Raw genomic sequence first — 25,600 nt, 5'->3', positions numbered from 1 at the left:
TCCCAAGGTAAAATCCTGTGAATTTTGTCCATCTTGGCTAGGGACAGAATTTTCACAGAAACTGGTATAAGTGATCAGGAACTGGTTAAAATCTGTAACACAACAGAAGTTCAGTGCACATAAACCACTTCCAAAATGACTGAAACCAGTTAAGGTAAACTATCAGATTTCATTGATTTAGGCTGAATCAATTTATTGAATTTTTGTCCCAGATCCCCTCCAGATTCAAGGTAACTCACAGTTCTCCAGCATCCCAGGATGCACCTCCCCTATAAACCACCCCCCACCCCGGCAGAGTGAATGGACTAGCCTTGGCCCAAGCTGCCTGCTCCAGCTGAGCAGAGTGACATGCTATTGTGCTCCCCAACTTCCACCCTGGGCCACTGCAGGCATGTAGCTGCATTTCCAGAATCAAAAGTGAATGTCTGTTCACTTGCTTATTGGTTCAATCTATGAAGCTTGGACTAATCTGCAAAGATTGAATTGATTCAACCTCAGGCTTGTTGACTGTCTGTACTTAGCCCCTTTGCTGTTTGCCACTTTCTTGGGCATATGATTTCTGCTCTTCTGTTCCTGCAAGTAAATACTGGTACATGTGAATCTCATATTTCTCTCTCTCCAGTTTGCTAATGGGAGAGCTTGTAAATAAGGGTTTAAAAAGAGGATTCGTAACCTAGGTTGGCCTACTTTTAACACAGGACACATTAAAAATAAAGGCACAGGAGAGATCTCCAGTGTGCCATCAAGAGTTAACTATCACTATTTATAGAAAGCAATCAGTAGTATGACTAAACAGAATGGCTGGTGCATTTATGGAGAAACACCTTATTAATTTCCAGCTTTGTCAGACCTTTTTAAAGATATACTTTCTGAGGGGTTTTCAGGTGTCTATATTTAAGACAATTTTTCCAGTGTCAGTAGTCAATACATCATCACACATGCATATCAACAGCCAGAACCAGAACCAGAACCTAAGCAAGAGATATCAACTGACCACAGTGGGTCAGGCCCCAATCTGGAACATCTCACTTAGGACTATTCATTTCAATGGGAAATGTCTACAAAGTGTGTGTTCCAAAACTGGAATGACCTCTAGTTTTTATTTGTACTTGGCAAGTGCTACAAGTACCTGCAGTCTTGAGAGATTCCAAATCTGGCATTATCTTCATTTTATATACTTCTATGAGGAAAACTGCTGTCTTTGTGGTATTATAAAGTGCTCTCATGAGCCACCTTCTAGAGTGTTACCTCATACTGCCAGCTAGAGAGGTTCTTAGACTCACGGTTGCAGTATTTTCAGTATCAGAAAGACACAAGAAGGAGAGATCTTTTTATAAAGACAGCTGTCTTAGCAGTATTTGAAATATAGCTAATTTGCGGGTGCAGGGGGAGAAAGAATGAGTTATTTAAGCACTTTTCACATACCATTTTTTATATGACGCTATTTTTCTTTGCTTACAAAGGACTAACCAAAAGACCTGTTGTAATGGCATTTAGAATTCTATTCAGATTATTCAAACAAATTTCAATTCAGAGCAAACAGAGAAAGAAACATGCAAATTTACTTCTTCAACGAAATTGCAGGAAGTTGTCCCTCCCCCATTTAAAACCTCCATCTTTATTACCAAAGCTGCCACCAATATACTGAAATATAATCAGAATCTCTTTCCTACCATCTAGTGTGCTGATCTCCCTCTCAGCTCAAACTGATTAATTGCTCAGTTAACTTTCTGCACCACTTCCAATCATTTGGAATACTTATTTTTACGGCTTACCCACATGCAGTTAACATCTCTTGATTTTTCTTTGATGGTAGTTTAATGAGAAAAATTCAAGTCATCAGTCATAGTTTTAAGCTTATTCTATGTCTGACAATTCAAAGGCTTGCACATGCTATAATAACCATCATCCTTCTATTTGACAATCTCAAAGTGTTCTACCAGTTTTAATGACATGAGCCTCCCAGATAGCCACTGCGGGTGCCCTTTACAGAAATCCAGTTGTCTTGGGTAATGCTCTCTCAGCACTAGCAATATTTCCTATTGAGTATGCAATAATCAATAGAAATACTACTATCACAGTAGTGCCAAGAAGTCAATATTCTGCTAGGCATTGCATGTACGTAAGATAAAGACCATACCCAAAGGAGCTTAGGATCGAAGAAATACAATTTTATATCGTGAATTCTGCTAAACTGTCTAGTTTCCCAAGACAAGACTGGTATATTAAGAGCAACTACTGGAGGTAGATACAGACTATCCCTTCTAACTGTAGGGAAACTGAGATTCATACTAGCACCAGCCAGGAAACAAGATGACCATTTCACAAAAAAAAACCCAACCTGGACTTTTCAAAATATTCACTGATTCAACATCAGAATCATACGTAGACTCTCTCTCTCTACCTCCCTCAGAAATGAAACAAGCACCTCCCAATAACCTGATGGGACTGATGATCACTGGTGATCACCCATGTTCACATCCTTGCTTTTCTCAATTCAGGGTCTTGAACAGTGCCTCATGTTCTGGGTAACTACAGAACTACAGATAACTACATGTTTGCTTAACTACAAAGCTGCAATGACTTCCTTTTCTTTCCCATGCCAAAATGTCATGGCAGACTTATGAAAAGGGATACGTTCCCACAAAAGTTTCTATTCCAATGAAAAATTCCCAGGTTAAACCCAACACATTAAGTGTGCCTTCTTGATTGGCGCCATACAGAGCAAAACTCTCTCAGCTCCTGGACTCTAAACTGCAAGAAAGTCTTCTGTATGAATTTGCTATATTAATCTGTTGTTTTACATTATTAAACACACACAGAAAAATAACTATTATGTCTTCATGAAAAATATGAAGAGGGCAAAGACAATATGAAGAGGGCAAAGCCGAACCACCCCAATAACATAAACAAGACAAGTGCCAGTTTAAAGTTTACTTATTAATAGCTATGTTTCTAAGTCACATAATACTTGTTGCTGTATTGAAGATGTCCTGTAGTTGCTATATTGAAGATGTCACCTTTGATCAGTCTCCTATCATTGATGACCCTTCAAAATAAAACCCAAGTGCCATCGTAGAACGTGGATTTCCTGTCACTGCTGGTTTACCACAGTGATTCGTGGGCAGCATGCTGAATCAGTGGACGCACTTACCACCTATGTAACCGAGTCTAAAGGAAAAGTGCTGCGCATTTTTCTTCAGTGGCAAAATTAAAGAAAAAGAACAAGCTGAAGTGAAATCTATACTTCTGTGTTTTGGGTCTCGTGACATTCCATCACTTCGTGTCTTTTTAACATATTCAGAACAAAGCTCAGACAAGCATCACCCCCCCCAAATTTTTCAATCACAGCTCTCCAGCATGAATGCTGTTTCTGAGCTGGAAGGTTTCTTAATTGCTTTATAAAAATTCTAAGGATTAAGCAGGAATTAAGACAAAAGATTGATATGGAAGTTGTTCTGTAAAACACTTAAGAACTAAGAGGCATAACAAATATTTTTTTTAAAGTTCCTTTACACTGTTATAGAATTCAATTGCAATGATTCAGTTTTCCATTAAATTCTACATTTTTATAGTTTAATAAAATGAAAAAATAAAATAACCTATACGGGAATGCATGAGGACGCAAACACTTTACATGATGCATTGTAGCCTAGCTTCTAAACTTCTGCAAGTGGTTCTTGGGAACTTGTCCGTCACCTCCATTCTGTGAGGAGGCTGCTGGAAAGGACCTGTGGGAGGAGGTAGGTCAGGATTAATTATGTGCAAGGGAGTTACTTCCCTTTTTCCTCCATCCCACTGAAGTGAGGCACATGTAGCATGGGAGTCGTACAGTACCACGGATGGTTGCTTTAGTGCGACTGGCCAGGGAAACAAAAAAGAAAAGCAAAAAAAGTTTGATAAACCCACGTATAACTAGGGAACTTTATAAGCACTCCTGTCAGCAGGGATTAAAGGAAGAAAGAAAAAAAATTCACACTATTAAGATAATTTCATTGACCTTTGGATACATTTTCCATGGGCTTGGTTGCTTCAATGCAATCATTCCTAGCTACTGCTCTGTGCTTTTTCAACCACTGAAGAATCCTGGCCAGAAAAGGCAACAATCTTTTCCTCTCCCACCCATTAAACAATAATTTAGTCTTGTTTATCACTTACTTCAGGTAAAGAGCATTTTCAGCTACCAGTGAATTCAGAAGAAGGAGCAATTGTATGCTAGGTTGGCGATTATATTCCATAGCACAATGAGATGCCAAAGACATAATAAAGCAACCTCTTTATGAATCCTTCTGCTACATCACAGACAGAAAGGAAACCAGGGGAGCCATCACAGAGTAATGAAGGAAACTTTATAGCTTTATACTCTAGGCTTCCTCCCCAACCTAATATTCAGTTTCATGAAAAAGATGGAATTGCCCCATTTGAAAATGGTTCTTATCTCTTGCATTAACATAAAATGCATGACATATCCATAATTCCAAATAGCAGTTATTTATGTTGCTACATCAATGCCCATCACTGTAATTCTAACACATTTTAAGTTGTGTGTGTAGAGGCACAATGACAGAAATAAAACTTATCTGTGAAGACTTGCCAAAAAAACCCCCCAAAACAAAAAACAAACAATCCCCCCCCCCAGCTGGCTAAACATGTGCATTGTTTAAAAATAGACCTTTTGATTAACGTTAAACAAAATAAGAAAAGCTGCCAGATACTCCCGACTATTTCTTTTTGGTATAGCTGCTCCCCTTTGAAGGAACAGGGATGCACGCTGCAATACAGTTTCAACAAGTATTATGAAATACAATCTCCAACCATTATAACACTTAACATATTATTACGTTCTGATTGGTCCCATACTAGATAAAATATACACAAAGCAAAAACACAGTGGTTGTTTCAGCACCTAATGTAGTAGTCATAAAAATAATGCAGCACAGCAACAAGTTCAACAGAGTGCTCCCTGAACACGCAAGATACCAGATGTACAGCTGTTTATTTTGCAAAATGAAAGGGCCATAAAGACTTCTGAAAGGATTATCTCCTGAGCATTTCAACGACTGACAAGCAAAGAAACGAGAGTCAAGAATGCCTGCATGAAATCATAAATAGCAATAGGTCAGGTGCAGGGTATTAGGAAATGTAATCAGATACACGACAATATGTAGGCAGGCAGCTTACATCAAAGATACTGCTTATATTCCCATTACGAACATACCTTCTCTGCTTTTGCTTTCCTGGCGTTATGCACAAACCTGCGTCCCAGCTTCTTGGCATACCAAATAGAGGCAAACATTGTAGTGATGAGAAGGATTTCAGCCTGAATATGCAGCAGAATAAACTTCCACCAGAGCTCAGATACGAATCTAATAATGGGAGAGGTCTCACTACTACGCTGTTGCTTTGTCAGGTGCTCTCATTTCTGAAAAAAACCCTGTATGACCAGGCTGCAGGTGTATTTACATACTGGTAGCAGGAGGTCCAGGGTGAGGCATCTTTGCATCCAGCTCACATCCAGTCTGCTAAGTGCCTGTCTGCAGTTCTTTAGCACTGTCACCACAAACTACATGTGTGTCAGTATGAAGGGAAGCTGCAGTAAACTAGTGTAGCAGACAGCTCACCTCCTGCTTCTTGTGTTCTGAAATTTAACTCCTTGATTCTCTTCGGTTTGCCAGTATGCAATGGCAGTGACAGCAGTTTAACCATAAGATGCACTGGACTGCATGTAAAGAAAGGGGTGCTGAAAGAGCAGGAATGCATAGTCCCCGTTAAGTGAAGGAACAGGTAATTTAGGGGTCCCAAATGCAATTAAAACATGAAAGAAAAATGGCTGTATAGATCTTGGATTACACTTTGCTGCAAGTTGTGTATAAGCACAGATGAGTTTTTTTTGTTTGTTTAAATCAGGATTTTCCAGTCCACAAGTGAAAAACATCACAGCCATTCAGCTCACTTGCTGATACCACATATGGCTTCCTTAGGAGATTTAACACTCACTAGAGGATCTTTATTTTCTTTCTGAATTGCTTGCTCTGAAACAAGCAGCTGACATCCTTTTATTTTCCTCTCCAAGTTCTGCCTTACCTCTTTCTTTAATCACTGGGTATTGTACAAAGGACTGCTGAAGTGCTTAAAAACGCTTGTTTTTACAATGCAACAGCACCCCGTCTTTTTTGCCAGGTATCTCAGATTTAACCCTTCGCCCTGCTCTGCAGTTACCATCTCTGATAAGCAACAAGCAGAAACTCATTCCTTTTTGGCTCCAGACTTCAGAGTAACAACCAGATGTTCCTCCCACCCAGCAGCAGTATTCAAGCTGTAAATTTCCAGGGGTGTACAGCAGGATTTCACGTTTGATACTCCTCAACAAATCCTGCCCCATCTCTTCCAAGAATTTAGGGCCCGTGAGCTTGGGAAGGAAAGGATTCCTCTTCTTCCCTCATCCGAACTCACAGGAACAACCCAAGTCACTCCAGCTGCACGCTGGTGTCCGAGATTCAGGCCTTAATGCACATAACTGCTGCATTCTGGTGAGATTGGAGATGGGTGAAAAGTCTCTCCCCTCGCCATGGGAAACTGAGTGACTAATGTGAAAAACAGGATTGGGGAGGGTGCCATGTTTTTTGATGAAACCTGAAAAAATCTGACAAAAATATTTAGTGACATTTTTTGCTAGGGAAAAAAATATTCCCCAACCACCTCTAATTAAGACATGTAATTAATTCTGCCAGTCATAATATCGCAAGCCTGAGGAAGAGGAGTGAGAAAAACATCTGACTGATCCAACTGTGGTTGCTCTAAGGGAATAAGTCTCACAAGGGTGCTCAGTTCTCCTAGGTGCAAAGCCAATTGCAATGGCCATCATATTCTTTACCTCCTTCATGGACAAATGAACTGAACCACGGAAAGGGATCTTACAATACGAACCTTCCTGCACCAAGTTAATAATATTGAATTTTCCAGAGTATCTTTCTTGTTATATAAGAAGGGGGAAAAGACCTAACATTTAAAAAGCGTAGCTACTACCTAGGACAGAACGGAAAAATAGAAGGGAAAAATGCAACATTACTGTGCTAGCTTTTTACTGCACTGCACATTTTAATGGGGGGGGGGGCTATACAACCTATATGTACACAAAATTGAACAACCCTCTCTGCCATCCCCAAGCTTTTAGAGGCGTGCTTTGAAACTGTTCCACTACCATCCAGTGGAGAACACAGGCTTTCAAGTCACTTTCCAGAGATTAGAAATAGTGGCCATTTCCCCCAACACACAGAGGATGGTTTTTATGTGTGTTCGGCCGCTGAGTAGCCAGTTAGAGGAAAAACAAAGTAAATGACAAAACCTATTTTCATTCATTATTTTAGTAACATTAATGCCTCTGCTGAGCTGTTTATTCATTAAGAAAATAGAGTAAAACCAAAGGTTTGAGCCGGCTGCTCACAGGAGCAACAAGAACTACAGCTTGCTCAGTGAAACGTTATGTTGCAAGGACAGAGGGATCCATGTGACTGAACAACAATACAACAGCAGAGGAGAGATAATCAGCTAAGAGCACATTTTACAAAGGGGCTCCTTGCTGGGAGTGAGGGGGTGGTTTCAATCAAATGTTCACATCTATAACATATTAAATACTGTTCTCAGGTTTATACCAGCCAAGTCTGTCTCTTCACAGACAGACCTGTTGGTGCACAAACATAAAATGAAGTGGCTGATAGCCACCTCTGATAAATCCTATTATTCTTATGACACAGCTCCATAGCACTGAAATCAATGGCAAGTGGGGCTTAACGTGTTGAAGCAGACTTATTTCAAAACGCCTGCCCCTTTGTTTGTACACTATAGATCAGCATTTTGACTAACAGCCCCCTTTTCATTTTTTAATACTGCTTTTTTATTTAAACAGCATATAGAAAGTAGCTCTGCCTAACTTTAGCCAGGGCATTAATCTCTACTTGTTAAAGGATGACTTCTTTCAATGCATGAGTGGAGGCGTCATCCCCTCTATGGTGAAGACAGATGTCATCTCTATACCAAGCATGCAGTGTACAAAATAGCATCTTCCTTTCTGTCACCTATTTTTGAGTAGATATACTATTGTAAACACTATACATATCCTACAAAAAGGAAGAGAGCTTCAAAACTATAACTTAACCCTACAACAAGGCAATTTTTATAGGAATAGATAGGCACATTGGGACAAGTTAGGCATTTAGGGTCTGAAGAGATGGAAAGGCTCCCCTTCTCTCAGTGCAACAAGTAGAATTAAATGCAGTAACTTTGTTCATGTCTGTGCCAAAAGGCTCTGGTAGGGAGCCCAAAAATCAGCTATGGCATGCCTACTCTACACCCCAAAATGGAGGTCTTGTAGCCACTTGAGCCCAGCACTGGGCACAGGTGTGGAAGCATATCTGAAACAGCAAATTATTGGCATGCACTCAGTGCCACAATACGGTAGCTCCAGCACATGTGTTTCAGAGGATATATGTGTGGAGTGATGTCATGTCTCAATGAAGCACTCCTTTAGCAGAAAAGATCATTAAGGTGGTCGTCCACAGCAGAGAGGACAGTTGTTAGGCAATATGGCCCTTCTCTGGAAGTTTGCAGTTTTTCAGTCACTATGGCCTGTGTTGTATAGAAGGGAAAACTAAGTTTAAGAGTTAAATGATTCATCATAGAGCATGCTAGTCAGTCGGCTGCAGTCAAGAACAGAACCCAGGAATTATGACTCACAATCACATTTTCTAACAAAGAAACGGGGGGAGAGGGGAGGAGGGGAAAGAGACATACACAGAAGGAAAAGCAAATTGGAAAAAGAGAGGCATTAGGCTAAGAAACTGAAAAGGAGGGAAGATTAAACAATTTACAGTAAAGAAGGAAGAGGCCCACTTTCTTCCCTTCCCCTTTCCTTGGATCTCCACTTCATTAACCCTTCTCTCCTGGCCAATTACTTCCCTCTACAAATCCTCCTCTGCAACTCAGTGCCAAAATACAAAATTCATCCTTATGTCTATACAAACACTTAAAATGTAACCAGGTACTGTATGCAATATAGTATTGTGGTGCTATGCAACACAATACTGTAAGCGAACAAGAAAAGTTTTAAACTTAGACAATTCTTTCTTTACTTTCATTTGGATAAACCTTGGGATGGAGACAGGCTTAATTATGGTACTTAATTTTGATTTTACAAATTGATTTTCCACTCTAGTTTCTGCTGGTACCGAGGAAACTCTAGTGAATCACACGATTAATATTGCGAGCTTTAGCAAGCTAAAACAAACAAAGAAACAACTTGAAAAATACCAATTTATTCTTACCTTTGCTCATAGTTCAGCACAAATTCTTCCTAACTAACAAGTTTCTCGTGTTCAATTTTTAAACTTTCCCTCAGCTGTTTAAGTTAAGACTATGAAACTGAAGTGGCACTTAAGGACCCCAGTGCGCCATTACGCTACTCACATTCCTATAACAAATCAAAGTAAGGAGCATACAGTTAACTTCATTTTGGTATCTGTAAGGCAAAAACTCCCACAGGAAGTAATAAAAACCTGTACAAATTATCCTTGGGGAGGGAAAAAAAGAGAACAAGCCACATGTTAAAAATAGTAATTATGTACATTACCAGTGCACTTCTGGGAAGTGCTTGAAGAATAAGTTCATGACGGCCACATAAAAACCAAGCCAGAACTGGCTCCAGTGGGAGGTGGCTCATATCCATACTATAATAGATCCTTATACCTTATCATGTAATTTGAGTGCCTCACAGTCTTTAATGTATTTAGCCTCCAAACAGCCCTTTGGGGTAGGGAAATGTTATTATCCATTTTACAATCAGCAACTGTGTCATTAAAAGTCTAACAGCAAGATGCCAAAAAAGGGTTTGGATGTCTAAAAAAGTCTCCCAATCATACCCATCCAAAATGGTTACCATTGCGGATAAGCCAAACACCTCAAAGCCGTATGCCTAGGCCTGTCCAGTATTCATAAACTAACCATCTCCACACCTAAATCCCCTGAGGGAACCAACCCCATAGGTATGTTCAGAGCTCACCACACCCACAGCCCACACCAATGCATTTAAATCCAGCAGATTTGGGCACTTCCATTCAAAAAACCAATGGCGAGCAGGCACTGCCCATTTGATAAAAAATAAATCTCGTAACTGGAACATTTGCCCAGGATGTGGGGAACCCACCTTCTAGTCCCTCTTCAGCTTGCGAGCATTCAAACTTACCACCTACACAAGCCTGCCTCAACAACTACTCTAAGGCTAGGATCAAGTAAGGGCACCCAGCACCTCTTTTCAAGTGCAGAAGGCAGGCAAGATTCATGGTGCCATATCGCAGACCAAAAAGAGCATGTCTAGCGTCAAGAGATGAAAGCACTTCCCTGATAAGCGGTGTGGTCCCTCCTTCCAACACCGCTTACAAATTTTCAGCAAATCAGTCATTAATGCAAAATGCATTATTTATGATAATTTAAAAAATAAATCATAATAACATTGCTGGACTTTGCAATGCCTGGATTTGTGCCGAAAAAGCAAAAGGCTTTTGAAAAAAATTACAAAGAAAAATGAAAGGAGGATCTACTAACTACCTTTCCTAAAATTACCATTACGTACAGATAATCTAATTCTAAATAAGAGGAACTCACAGGAAGAATGTTCACTCAGGATTCAATGGATTTGCAGACAGAAATACAGTCCTTCCAAAATCACTTCATCACTCCATATTTTGTATCTTGAGTGACGTACAGTGAAGAAAGATTATCTTGTGGTGAAACAGAAATAGAGCTGTCAAATTGGTCAACTGACTGTTCAAATATTGTCAGTTGACTACATATTTTTTGACCAGTCAAATATTATAGCAATTTTACAAAAACCTACTTTTTTAAACTAGGTTTCTAGACAGAAATACGATTTTTTTAAATTGTTTTTTGATAGATTTCTTAGTGGAAATTTTTTGGTTTTCTGTGCATTATTTGGACCTACTAGCATTTTTTTACAATTTTGACTAATATTTATTTGACTGGTCTATTGACCAAACTTTATTGCACATGTCAAATAGCCAACCCTAATCAGAAATAATACTGTCGCACAGGGGGAGACCAGAACTCATCTCTCAACTCTGCCACCTGAACTTGGACAACTTCAAGCTGCCACTACCAACTGGTAAAATAAAGATATCACCTTACTATGGTAAACTGGGGCACCAAATGGGAAAAAAGCAACCCCCAAAAAATCTAATAATGTATGTGAAATATTAAGATATCAAAAGTGATAAGACAAGTCACAGCACCTATGTTTGTAGAGTCCAGTACAATCCAGACTGAAAGATTTAAACCACATCATAACGTAAATAATTATACCTTGGGCTTTATTAAAAATATATGAAGAATATTATTGCCTCCATTTCCATCTGTGAGTAGGAAAATATGATGTCAAGGAAGATAGATTTATTACTACAGCTAACAGTAAGCATCAGGGGCCTTAACAGGCAGTCCAACCCGGGCTAATTGCTAAACTAGCTGCACCTGCCTGGTAGCCTTACCCCAGGTAATGAACCAGCTGGCCATTTTCTGAGCCTCCTGATGGGATGCTGGGGCCAGTGGCCTCCCCATTTAGTTCCACCTGGGGCAGCAGGCTGTAGGCTAGTCAATATTTCTCTGAAGGTCTGCTGTGATAAACCTATCTGATCCTGTATTCAGGGCTCTCTGACGCCTGACCCGGCTCAGCTGTTCCTGGACTTCAACTTTTTTGGATAGTCCCTTTGGATGTGATGACCTGATCTCTGACCCTCACTGTGTTTCTGACTCCCGGTATACTCTGACTTGGGCTCAGTAGCTTGGCATACCCTGACTTGGTTCTGGATGCTGGTGTAACCTGACTTTGGCTCCGTCTCCCAGCTCATCTGGCTTCTGACCCTTGAACCTAGACTTGACTTGTGATTTGGATTCTGCTCTTGAATTCCCTTGGTCTCTGATTCTGGGCCCTTGACTCATCCTGTGATCTGGTCTCTGCCCTTCTCAAGTAGCCCAACCATTAGACCAGACCATGCATGACCTCCCAGTGAGTTTTCAAAGCAAGAAAGCCAAGCCTTAGAAAACATATTAACTATGCCTACTGTCTATCTGAAAAAACCCCACCACCATTCTGTTTAATAAGTAGAACCATTTACTAATGGAAAGCAGAAGACCTCCTGCACCAACCTGGCCAACAATGTATTTTTGCACATGCCCCCAAATAAGACCCATGCTTTGGTTTGGGAAGGCAGAATGAAGGAAACAAGATTTTCTAGAGTCATAGCTGCACAGATCTGGGACAGAGCCGAACCTCAAGCTGACTCACTCTCCCTTTTCTGCTCATGTAAAAGCAGAAACTCTAGCTGCGGCTGAAGACTGGTCTCCATGGGTGGTTTTATGATTTTGAAAAGGAAATGACTCTCCAGAACTATGAAAGAGGAGATAAGAGACCAGGAGCTGCTAGCAGACTGGAAAATTGCCCTAAGAAAAGTTAACTTGATTAGCGGAATATCATGATCATTAGAAAATGAGAGACTGTCATTAACCCCTGTGAAATGAAGAACAATGAGCCATTAAGTCAACTAACTCCCTCAGCTGCCTGAATAGAAATGCTGCTGTTGCCTCCTGGTAGGGTGGGAATGAAAGCAGATACTTCTAGCCCGGGCAGATAAAAATTCACCTTCTCTGCTTAAGACATCTACATGAATATAGGAGTGTTGCCTTTAGGGGAAATGGTACATATGGTATACAAGTAAATATGGTAATATAACACTCTTTAGTGCATCTAGACATGCAATTAATGTACACAAATAAACTCCGGGGTTTATTCATGCACAGCATGTGGAACCGAGTCAGAGCACCCTGGGCTGTCAGGGAACTCTGGCTACTCTGACCAGACTCCATGTGCCATGGAGAAGCTGGCTGATGCACAAGGGTACTTCAGTGAGGGGGCTGCCTGCCAGATGGACCCATACTGAAGTACCCTGTGCCACAGCCAGCCAGGGCAGCATCTACGCGTCCACTGCTGTGCACAAAAAGAGTGCAGACAGAAGTGCAGCTCCCCACTGTAACTGGGAACATTTTGTAGGACGTGTTCCGAGTTACAATGATCCCCTGGAACAAACAGAAGTTCACTGTTGATTCCAGGGGGAGGGGAATCTAGCTGCTGTCTACAGCCTGCAGCTGGTTTTCCCTAGCAATGGCCCCTCCTCTCTCCTGCTAAGGGAGGCTCCAATACACCCACTCCACCCTCCAGCAGGTGCTGAAAAACTCCCAGACAGAACTCCCTCCACTCCCTTTCCCCCCTCCCACTCTGAAAAAAGCTCAAGGCTGTCAGGCAATGCAGACAGATATTACAGAAAAAGCTCTGTTTTGAAACATCTTCATCTGACCCCTGATGCAATGAGGAGTCAGATTTTCACATGATCGGCTAGTTTTGAAGTGGTCTGCAGCTGTGCACTTGTGTTTGGTCCCAGCTATAAACTGTTTCCTTGCTAACTGTCACTTCTGTCTGCACCCAAAAACTCCACAGTAGGGTAGTACTTGTACTTTACAAGTACTACTCTGCTGTGGACTTTGTTAGTTTTGTGCACCCTAACAGGGGTGCATATATAGATGCTGAAATGTTTACTGAGCAGTTAATTAGTCAACTGTGCAGTAAACTGTGCAAGGTGCTCCACCTTGGAAAGAAAAACCAGCATCATACTTATAGCATCATACTCACTAGCACCATGACTGAAAGAGACTTGGGAGTGTTGTCTGACCACAAGATGAACATGAGCCACCAATGCGGTGCCATGGCCCGCAAAGCAAAGCAAACTCTGGCATGCATCCACCGATGCATCTGAATCAAAACCAGGAATGTCATCCTCCCACTCTACTCGGCCTTAGTGAGGCCGCAGCTGGAGTACTGTGTCCAGTTTTGGGCCCCCCCACTTCAGGAGGGACATGGATAAGCTGGAGAGTGTCCAGAGGAGAGCCACCTGCATGATCAAAAGCCAAGAGAACAAGCCTTATGAGGAGAGACTGAGGAACATGGGACTCTTCAGCCTAGAGAAGAGAAGGCTTAGGGTGGGACTTGGTGACAGCCTATAAGTACATAAGGGGAGTGCACCAGGATCTGGGAGAACAGTGGTTCACCAGGGCCCCCCACAGGATAACAAGGTTTAACAGCCACAAACTTCTGGAAGCCTAATTTAGACTAGACATAAGGAAAAACTTCTTTACGGTCTCAGTGTCCAGGGTCTGGAACAGACTCCCCTCAGAGGTGGTGCAAGCACCTACTCTGGACTCATTCAAATGGTGTTTGAATGTTTATCTTGCGGGGGTCATTTGACCCCAGCAGACTTCCTGCCTATGGCAGGAGGGCTGGACTTAATGATCTTGCAAGGTCCCTTCCAGCCCCTAATGTCTATGAATCTATAAACGTCTCATGTAGATCTGCCGTTTAGCACCAGTCCTCCATACTGTGACATACTTGTTACCCCGTGTATAAGATAGGCATAATATATGGACATGTGCAATCAGCAGCTTCCAAAAGTTCCCTTAAAGTTCTCTGCAGAGGATTTGGTATTCTGAAAACCTTAAGAATTTTTGAAGCAGGAGAAGTGGGAGACGTGCCGACTAAAGCCAATTAAAAAATAAACAAATGAAAGCTAAAAGATTTCACAGTTTTGGTTTTTTTTAATAACTTGTCATTTCTTTAAAATTTTTGAAGTCTTTCAAATTTAAATAAAAATATTTTAAACCTGAAATATCCTGACAGGAAAATGAGATTTGTTTGCTGAAGCTGTAAAATTAACAACCCCTTTTAATAAACATAAAACAAAGACCATTTCAACCAGCTCCAATACTGACAATATAGGGAATGTAAATTGTGTGGGTACATAGCCTTCAGCCAGCAGAATTCACTTTCTCTCTCACACAGAGGGAGACAGAGAGGGAGAGAAAGAGGGACAGCTCCACAATGATCTTTTAGAGAAATAGTTGACTTTTACTGCAAAATTTCATGACAAACCTGACTATCTTCACACCCCTCTACCAAATCTATTACACTACTCTAGACTCTTCAGTGTTCCTCTCATGTGGCATTTATACTTTAGGGAGACAGCAGAATGACCTCAGGAGAGAAATACCAGAATAGGTTTATGTTTTTCTCCCCAAAGAACTTTAAATCAACTTTCAAGATCTCATATGTGGATGTTTGAAAAACAATATGCAAGGAAGATAAGGAACAATTTCTACACATTCTGACCCCAAACAGACACACAGGCTTCCAATAGATGTGCTCATTTGTGTTCTAACTAGAACATGTTGGATTCACCGTCTAATTAAGAGTCCTCCCGCATCACCTCACTCTCACCTTTATTAAACCTCGCTTAAATTTCAAAATGGCCATGGGGGTGCTTTAACTAGATCTCATCACTTATCAAATGAGCTGTAGTAAAAGTGCCCCTACAGCCATTTTGAAATGGGGGGGAAGGGGTCCTTAATACACATAATGGTGAGCAGTTTTAATTAGAGCAACTGTCTAGGAACTGGTCCAATTAAACTGCCTCTCCCCACACCCCCACCGAGCATGAGTATAGGCACTAAATTTACTTTACTGGCTTTTCATGATGTATCTCTTTACCCTCCATAAAACAGCATGCCACAGAAAGTGACAATTTGTTATCCCTGTACTCTCTGTGGGCTTAGCTAGGTAGGCACTATGGCTTAGGCCATAGATCAAGGTAAGGCCTCTATCTTCTTACTTCAGGCCTAGCAAATTAAGCAAGAAGTTTCCTGGAAAAACAAAACAAAAAAACTCTCAAGTGTTTCCAAATGACATGAGAGTACCTGTATAAGAATCATCATTGGCTATGAATGTGCAAAAGAAGAACAGATTAACAGAGAGAGAAGGGGGGTCTATAAAGTGTGTGTGGGAGGATTCTTAATGCCATTATGGGAAAATTATGACAACCAGAGATTCCATTACCTAATGTGTCCAATGAATTAACTTGTTTCTTGGTTAAGAGAAAAATCTCCAAAATCACTAAATCTACCCATTCAGAAATAAGAACAAGAATGACCTGGAGAGGGAAGGATATTCTGGAGAGAAAAGGATATTCTGGGGGCTGATATCTTTTACTGGACTGACTGCATGGTTGGGAAGAGATTTCAGACATGCTTTCAGGCTATTTGAAGAGTACTTTGTACTCAAAAGTTTATCTAAAATCTCTTCCCAACCATATAATTGGTCCAATAAAAGATATAACCCAACTAATATCCTTGCCCCTCATGTATTTCTGGACCATCATGGCTACAACATCAATCCAATGTTACCCCCATGTGTAAGAATCAGATTAGCAGTTCATTGTCTCAGTGGCTAGAGACAGACATTACACGTAAACTGGTTTAAGTGATCAGAAATTGGTTTAAACCCATAACAGAACAGACGTTCAGTGCACATAAGCCAGTTTGAAAATGGCTGAAACCAGAATGAGATAAACCTGGTTGAATGCAGTAGCAGACTTAATTGATTTGGTCAAACCGGTTTATGCAATGTCTGTCCCAGACCCCTTTCTGGTTTAAGTTAAACCAGAGTCCCTCAGCATCCCAGATGCTTTGCAGCCCTCGGAGTGGTTCTTTGATCCATAGCAGGGCTGGCCCTGCCCCTCTCCCTGGCTGGAGCTTCGGCAGAGACTGCAGGCATAGCAGTGTCTGTCTGGCTTCCCCTGCCCACCCTCCACCACTCCCTGCTCAAGCAAGGATTCCCCCCTCCCCTCTCCCACAACATGGACCGTAGCCAGCATGTGGTATGCTAGTTAATGCTGAAAGGTATCTGTGTAAGGCAGACAAGACAATGGCAGACAGGACAGTGTCCGCTTAGGGCTTTTTGGAGCTAATCAACAGGTAACTAGTAATATCCCTCCATTTCTTCCTTGGAAAAAGTTGTTTAAAAGCTTCAACTAATGAGAGAGGCTTTTGTTTTCTTGATGATGTGATAAACGCTACGTTATCAACTTCCTGCTGGCTCCCTCATGGGTCAGAAGCACCAAGGCAAATGTAGAGAACTCCTCCCTAATCAGAGTGTCCACCCAGCTACACTCAGCACCGTAGAAGGGAAGGGAAGGCTGATCTAACACCCCCTGGCTTGTAGCCTGAGCCCCTGCAGGCATATGCCTGAATTTTTTCACTCCAGAAAGAATGTCTGTGCACTTTCCAAACTGATTCAGCCTAGCCACATTAGACCAACCAGCAAAGATTGAATCAATTCAGGCACAGGCTTTTTCAAAGTCTGTCCCTAGCCAGTGAGAGCATAACATCTCTTTCACAGATGGTAGCTCTGCATTTTTATCATGGGCCTTAAAATATTTGATTTTTCATATCAAATTTCTGGATTCAAGCAATGTCATGATAATATGATCTTTTTAATTTATGTATCTGCACTTACCTTTTTTAGCCTTAGTAATTATGCAGGGTATGGGGGGAAGCTCAAAATGTTTCTGTCCTACAAGCTCAGCAAATTGAAGGCAACCAAGCAAAACAATAAAGAACTGAAAATGTATCACTAGTCTTTTTTAACATAGAAGGATAATGTTTTTCATGCCAATCTTTTGATTTGGGGAGCCTGATTTCTGATTCTGGACATGCAAGACTGATCAGGAAAAGGAAGCAATACTAGAAATGTGTAGCCCAAACTGGGTTTAATCACAGACTCAAGTCCAATCTTTCTTCCCCTGCTTCAATTAGAAAGGATTGTTCAAGAAATATACAAATCAGAAAGTTCCGCACAAGGGCAGTGTCATATTCTTTCAAAGAATTTTGAGGATAAATACAGAAGGTAGGTCTCACTCTTGTTTCCTTCCTATGTGAGCTATCACAGCACTGAGGAAATCTCTCATCTTATCTCTCAGTGGCAGGCAGACGGAGAAGAAGGAGCCCTCCTTCATTCTGTTGGATAACAACTGTACTACACACACACATGACTGGACACAAGATACAGGAGCTAAAGCTCAAGAAGCAAATTGTGTGTAGTTAATGCATGGACACATAAACAGACACAAAAGATACTTCTCCTCCCCTAATCCTGCACATTTGTACAAGGAAGTCTCAGGTAGCAGGAACTACTCACTTCAGTGCCCTTTGGATCAGTAACCTCAGAAAAATGCTAAAGTCACAGCTCCTGATATCTCCACACCAACAAGTGGAAGAGAGACACTCATAAGGCCAACATACTGCATGCTAACTGACATGACAGATCCTCAACTACTACTCATGCCAGAAGAGATCAGTGCATAGAAGAATAAGAAAGCTGAGTAAGAGGAAAACTCAGCTAGAAATCAGACACTCATATTAATCAAATACTCCCTTCAAAGGAGTATCAAACTCTCCTGGGAGATCCATACCCTTGGGCAGGGACCCCCTAAGCTGAAAGTATAGCAAGGAGTATCAAACAAATGCAGGAACATCACAATAGAACATCCTTTGGTTTTGTGGCAGGAGGCTACCTAGCACAGGTAAGCTAGGCCTATGAATTTACTCAACAAGAACAACTCGTACTTACCTTTCTTCCCATGTCCACCAAGAGCTGGGAAGCTGAACATCCTTTGCATGGGGGGGGGTGCAGAAATGGGACAGGACAGGATGAAAGTGAGTTTCAGTGATAGACAGCCTAATACACACTTTGTCTCCATATAGCACATTCTCTTAGCAAGCCCACTGTTTTGCAGCACCTCTGCTCAGAGTTCCAGCCCACCACTAATGGGATTAGTTGAGGGATGCTAAAAATACAGCCCATGGGCCCTTGGGCTGGATCCCGCTCCTAGAGGGGCTGGGAATTTGGCAGTATGGTGCAGCCTCTCACCCTATCATGGTGTGCCCACTCCACCACTGCTGCCACTTTCCCCTTTGCTCTGTCTTGTTCTAGCTTATGGGGCCCCTAGGGGTCTGGGTCTGTCTTGGGGGCCACCCAGGACAACCCTGGATTCATTTACTTGTATTCATAGATCCATAGACATTAGGGCTGGAAGGGACCTTGAAGATCATCAAGTCCAGCCCCTGCCCCAAGGGCAGGAAGTCAGCTAGGGTCATAAGGGTCATCTAGGTATTACAGTAGGGCCCAAGCATCAAATCATAATCAGAGCCCTATTTTGCTAGAAACACAACATATTAAAACAGTGAGTTCTCAGCAAATCTGCCACGGTATTCTAAGTCTTCCCATGGTACCAAAGAGGTTAAGTGACTTTAACCTCTTAGGGCACCTGTACATTAAACTGACCTCTGCTCTGATGCATGCTAATTAGTATGCCTCCGAGCAGATTCTATTAATCGAGTCTACTGCGAGTCTGCTGAAGAATGCTAATTAGTGCACTCCAGCAGCCTCCACATCATGTGTATTCAGTGTCCCTGTGTTTCAAAATGGCGGCATGAGCACTTTAATTAAAGCTCGTTGAACAAGTTTTAAAGTGCCCCCGCTGCCATTTTGAACTCTGGGATGCTGAATACACATGACACTGAATACACGTGACACTCTTAGAGCTGGTGTAATTAAAGTGCCGCCTCCCTCCCCCCCCTCCACTGAAGAGCCCATGTATAGATGCCCTTAGGCTGCAGGGGGTACTGCTCCAATCCTTTCATCTGTATCTTTATCTTACTTGTGTAAGTGTCAAGTTTCTGGAGCAGCTCTTTCAATGATCTGGAAATATTACGGGGTACGTATACCAATCTCCAAATCCTCTCCACGGAAATTTTCTACCAGATTGTGCAGCAGGCACAGAATCTCCCAAGACTTCCCTGTTGAGCACCTGAGTGGCTATTTATATCCATGAAAGGTTCTGAAAACTGCAGTTTAAGTGACATTCCCAACTCCCATACCCCTACACAGTGGAGTCTTTGGCACACCTGGAATCACAACTTGGGTGGGTTCAGTCCTACACCTGCTGAACTATGCCATCTCGTCTACTGTACCTGTACAGCAATACAAGCACCTACAGCTTGCTCACATGTGTGGGTGATTTGTTTCGATTCACAAGATGAAATAAAGCAGATGGAATAATCTTTCTGCCTTGGATGGTCTCAGTCTCAGGAGGACTAAATTACAACCTTCTGATTATCTCTTTGAGTATGAAGAATACATCACTAATAAAGCACAAGACCCACTATGACAACATAAATTCTTTATATGGAAGCATTGCCGGGTAGTGCTTCTAGAATACAGCTCAATAATGGGCATCCTTATTTACTTCTTCCTCCCAGACAGGGGTTGGAAAAAGCACAGAAAGTCTCTACCATACTCAGGACACAGCACCAGTTTTTTCTTCATGGTAGCTAAATCTCATGTTTCTTTGTCCCTTGTGAGATGGCACTGAACATTAGACAGCAGACCAGTAGGAGGTGAGTTTCCAACTGTTTCTTGAAAAGGGCACAAAATCTACATTTTGATCTCCACAGCCTTCCTTCTTTTAAATATATTTTGGAGTGCCAGATGTCACTTGCTGCAGACAAAAGGTTGCATCTTCAGTAAGAGGCAGGCTGAACATGGACTAGTAGTAGTGATGCATACTAAATCCCGGATAAAAATGTCAACGCCATAGAAAAAAATACTATACTAAACCTACAAAACCATAAGCATACTTATTTCTAATAGAATCTGGTCCAAAAATATATTGAGAGGCACTGTTCATTTGAGAGTCCAAGATAACAAGATGAGTTGTAGTCCATTCACAGTAAAGAGGCTTCAGAAGACAAAGTTATTTTCTCTGCAACACTTACTCTGATGCATTGTTGCCCAGAAGTGAGGGAAAAAAGGTTGACATACTATAATCTGATTTATGGTAACATTTAAAAAATGTGACCTTTTTGGTTTATGTACATTGATAAGCTCTACTAAGAGCAACAAAATATAGTCTCAAAGTGATATGGAATATTATTTTTAATATCACCCATATGCCCTTCCTCTGTCTCCTCTAAAAAACAGGATTTTAAATGCAATTTGATGGTAAATCACAACTATCATAAAAATATAACCATGTTTAAAGTTCCAGATGTTCTTAATGCATCTCTTATTACCGTAAGATTTGTACTTGATTAATATGATGTGCCAAATTCATCCCTGAAATTGAAGTGAACAGTGACACAAGGGATGCCTGTGGCCTTAATGGGTTTGAGGACATTTTTTTTTTTAAATCTCTTCATGAAGTATAACTTTTTTTAAGGCATTTTTACTTAACCAGGTTTGGGAGTACATCGGAAGATTCTCTAAAATGCTCCCTCCCCCCTCCAGTTCAAGAAAGATAGGCAAGCAGGAACACGCTGCATTCATTTATACATAAATAGTGACTATCATTTAAAAAACATAACTGAAATCTAATCCTACATGGATGAAGAGAAGTTGTGCAAGAACTAACAATTCATCCTCTATTTAGCAACAAAGATACAGCACAGCAGCCCAAGCTACAATCATTTTTCTTGCATGAAGTTTTAAATTATATATATTCAATTATGATTAAATCATTCCCCCACTTCTGTTCTGGAAAGTGTATTAGGATTATTTACCAGGGCTTTAATTCCTTCTACAGAGATGGAAGAATGATTCTGAATAGCTGCAACAGATTCTGTATTATTTTTGTTATGCTGAACTGGAATAGACCAAAGTGCTATCTATATAGGACCTGAAATACAAAAATTCAATAAAGTGCATAACTTTAATTAGACTGCAGCTGAGCAGAACTGCTCATCTGGCTTGCTTACCAGCTGGTGCAAATCTCTTAGGGGAGGGGCATATTTTCCGAAACATTGCAGAAGGCTACACGCTGAGAAACACAGGATTTTTATAAAGGCCAGTAGGCCAGGGAATGTAATTCTGATTTACCAAGACAATTTGGTGCTGAGGTGGCCTGCCTGCTACAATGTGGGAAGATGCTTAGAAAGTTTATTGATTGATACTTACACAAATACAATATATAGTGAGTTAAACTGCCACCTCCTATAAACAGCTTCACATGGACACTGTGAACAAGTTCACGAATAATAGTCTCTGACAATATTCAGAAACAAATACACCCATAGTTCTCCGAAAAAAGGAGAGCTGAAGCCAAAGAAGAGGATAAAGTGTTGGAGCCAACTTAAAGCAGCAATGTATCTCCAAGACAGATTTACAGACTCTGGCCAAGTAACAAGGGAAATAGGAGTAGAGAAGCTAAAGTGCCAAAGACAAGGGTGTGTCTGATATGCAGTTGTGACTCAATATTTCCAGAATTGCTGCAACAAGACAGATGTCACAACCTTTAACACAATCTTACCGGCTAACAATGTCAGATGTCTTCTGTCTCCACTTGGAAAATTACTTGAATCACATCATAAAGAGAGCTCAAAGTCTGCCAAACTGTACACGTTTGAAAGCCATAGACGCTGGTCCTATATCAAGCTAAAACTAGCAGAGGAGCCCAAAAATACCCAGCAGAAGAATTCTACGGTTGGAAGCCACGCAGAAAAACAAATACTTAAAAGTCACAGTAAATCAGTATATTCTCCGTACATGCATGCTGTGCACACAGTCAGGCTAACAGACTCACATTAGTGTGACCACATCTCCTTTTCCACTTCGCTGTTTGGTCTTCATCTTTGTGCATCTTGCCTAGCTTTTAACTAACGCATCAGACTTGCTGAGGCAGAGTAAATAGTTCAAGAATGAAAACACGGTACTTTCCACATACTCCCCTCCACCCGCAGATCTAGAGTGCAGAAAAGAGCAGGTTAAATCACTGGTCAGAGAAACGGTTGCAATATTTGTACACTGCTTAGTGGAAAGGTGCTCTTGTCCGGCTGGGCACCGCGAAGCAATCCCTCGATATGAAGAGTCACTGCCAACCAATGAACTCTCCCTTCACCGCTGAGTGTGAACTGGCTGTACCTTTGGTTCACTCCATATTAGAGGGCACGTTCCATAGCTATGCTGCCAAAAAGACAAACACAGCTTCCAGGCTCCTCACCCAGGGGCTTACCCAGAAGAGGTTTACAGGAGCAAAAACACAGCGTCTATCTCAATGCCCTTAACTCAATGCCCTTTCTTCACGGCTTCCACAAACCACTGAATTCCTACTTGGTTCCACTTGGGCCATTGCCTCACCCCTTTCAGCATCCTCCCATTTATTACTAACCATTCTCCTGCAGGGATGGAGCCTCACAAGAAGCCAGATGGATGGGGCTTGGAAAAGTGACCCCAAAGCTCCTTTGCCAACACTTGTAGGTTTTAGAGATCAACCGATCCTGTATTTTCCAAAAATGGAAGCTAGGTAGCTTTCTGAAATGCAGTGAAGCATCCATAAACCAAGAGATTTAACAGAGAAGGCAAGAAAAAAAAAATCAATACAGCATATGCAAGTCATTAAAAATCCTCACCTCAGGAATGTTTCCCTAGGTACCATGCGCAACCTTATAGCTTCTCGCTTACAGCAAACTCCAATTCTCCTGTGACACGAGAACCAGAGGAAGCCTAGCCACAGGATTTTTTTGACATGATGCAGGGTGTATAGCTTGGGAGTACTCAGCAATAACGTATGAGGTGGAAGGAGATTTCCCTGCCTTGCTGAGCAAAGTTATATATTCTTGCTTACAAATTTCCCAATTTCTATTTTCCAAAAAAGGAAGTGGATTAAAAATCAAAACATGAGAAGGCATGAAAAACACCAGATACGTGCATCATCTATGTTTAAAAATAGCTGAGAATAGTTACTTACTCAAACAGCTAAGCCTACATTAATCAGTAAGGTTTTGAAAGAAGTAATAAATCTGGCTGTTAGGGGTTTGCGGTTCATATATTCAAATGAGAGAGAGACGGAGAGATTTAGAATTAGGAAGGGAGGGACAAACGGCTTTGCAGGAAGTGCGAGGAGCCTGGCAACACATCCAAATAAGTAAAACAATAGCATTTTGATAAAGAGCAGTGGCTTGTACAATAAGCATGCCTCCCAAATCCTCCAGAAAGGCTGGACTTCTCAGGGAAGTCTGCACCTCCAGGTCGCTAAAGCTCTATTCAGACTTCTAGGCCCGTAAGTTCACAGATGTTGTTCATCTGGGAAAAGGACAAAAAACAAACTTGTTTTCTGTGCATTTTTTTTACTCCACATTGAAGCCATGATAGCCCTTATTGGACTGGAGTTATCCTGTGAATTTCTTCATCCTTCTTCCAGAAGGATGCTGGTATCGTACTAGTGCACAAACTAGTTGGAGATCTGTAGCCTAGGCACAAAGTCATGTCAAAGGCTTTGCTGACTTGTTCAATTCAAATACGAGAACTTATTTAACCTTAGACCAATTAGGCTTCCACTTTCTGTTCCAGAGCATTCAAACCTCATCTGCTATGCCAGTCATTATAAAATAGGTTAACTTAAATTCCACAGCCCATCCAAGTATGTATTACGTATCTGAATGCTCACTTTCAAGAATAGTATTTAAAGGTGACAGGAAATGCTGACCAAATAAGTTTTTATTTTTATATAATCACGAAGCATACAGTATTTAAAAGAAAGTAATGGTTCTTCAATTGTATAAATGATTTCACTGAATGCTTTAAGTTCCATAAATTTTGTGATTGATTTTGATTTAACCTTGTTCGTTTTGTCCCTAATAAAGCCTATAGGACCTCATGTGTTCTCATGTTTTTTGTTTTCATAAAACTGAAGACCTTTGCTCCACTATCAGTCATCTGAGTCTCATTTCAACTAGTGCTTTTGTACTTCTTCATAGGAATGAAACAAAATCTTTGTTTGCCTATCACAGTGTCACGGACATTCATAGATTCAGAGATTGAAAGGCCGGAAGGGATCTCGGAAAATCATCGGGTCCAGCCCCCTGCACCAGGCAGGAAAGACAACTGGGGGCCAGGCGACCTCAGCAAAGTGACTGTCTAGTCTCCTCTTGAAGATTTCCAGAGTAGGGGGTTGCACCACCTCTGGAGGGAGCTTATTCCAGGCTGGACAGCCTGACTGTGAAGACGTTTTTCCTAATCTTGAGCCTGAATTAATCTTCCAGGAGTTTCTAACAAGGATCTATTTAAGTATGTGCAATACTTTACCGAAATTGAATTAAGTGCCCACATTTGCGCTCCTTTATGCAGTATTTATTCTAACAGCATTATTTGACAGTCTGTTTTACTTTCTGAAAACTCTGGGAGAAGTGGCCATTCTTGTTTTCCAGCAACATGTTCCTTCGATATTGGTGAAGCAAGTCACGTCCTGTGTATTCATTCTGGGACTGTACTTGATTTGTTAGCTACAGTCTCTGGCTACAAGATTAATCACATACTCCAATATTGCTCTACGACACTCAGTATAGGCCTATTTCAAGTTAGTCTCTGGTCACAATATTTAGAAATTAAAGTTTCTGAAAAACTTGGAGATTTAAACATTCGCTATGATTCCTCTGCTTCACACAATTCTGAGTGATTTAAAAAGGGTGGCACCTTATCATCCATTTTCCATCAGGGACACATAACCCTTGTAAAAGATGAATGTGCTGCCAGGTGACTCTAACATTGCCAAATGTATCATTTTAAAATTTCATAAGACAGTTCCCCCCCCCCCCGGCCCCAACT

The 25,600-nt window shown here is 41.2% G+C and overlaps 1 protein-coding gene across 17 annotated transcripts in view; it reads right to left on the bottom strand.

Moving 5' to 3' along the window:
• The window catches only part of DLG2 (discs large MAGUK scaffold protein 2), a 1,617,582-nt gene that overhangs the window by 792,061 nt on the left and 799,921 nt on the right, over positions 1-25,600 (bottom strand). For 2 of the 17 annotated variants that reach the window (XM_090030667.1, XM_090030668.1), the window contains exon 1: positions 5,219-5,506. The exons of the other annotated variants lie outside the window; for them this stretch is intronic. In XM_090030667.1, the coding sequence (XP_089886793.1) occupies positions 5,219-5,296 (78 nt within the window). In that variant the 5' untranslated portion in view covers positions 5,297-5,506. Of the gene's footprint in view, positions 1-5,218; positions 5,507-25,600 lie in introns of those variants that run through there. 17 annotated transcript variants of the gene reach the window in all.

The sequence above is a fragment of the Crocodylus siamensis genome, chromosome 1 (genome assembly GCF_052110815.1).
Source record: "Crocodylus siamensis isolate JL-2025a chromosome 1, ASM5211081v1, whole genome shotgun sequence".
NCBI classification, from domain to species: domain Eukaryota; kingdom Metazoa; phylum Chordata; order Crocodylia; family Crocodylidae; genus Crocodylus; species Crocodylus siamensis.
The sequence above is the reverse complement of the archived record's forward strand: the minus strand, read 5'-3'. Positions and strand labels throughout refer to the sequence as shown.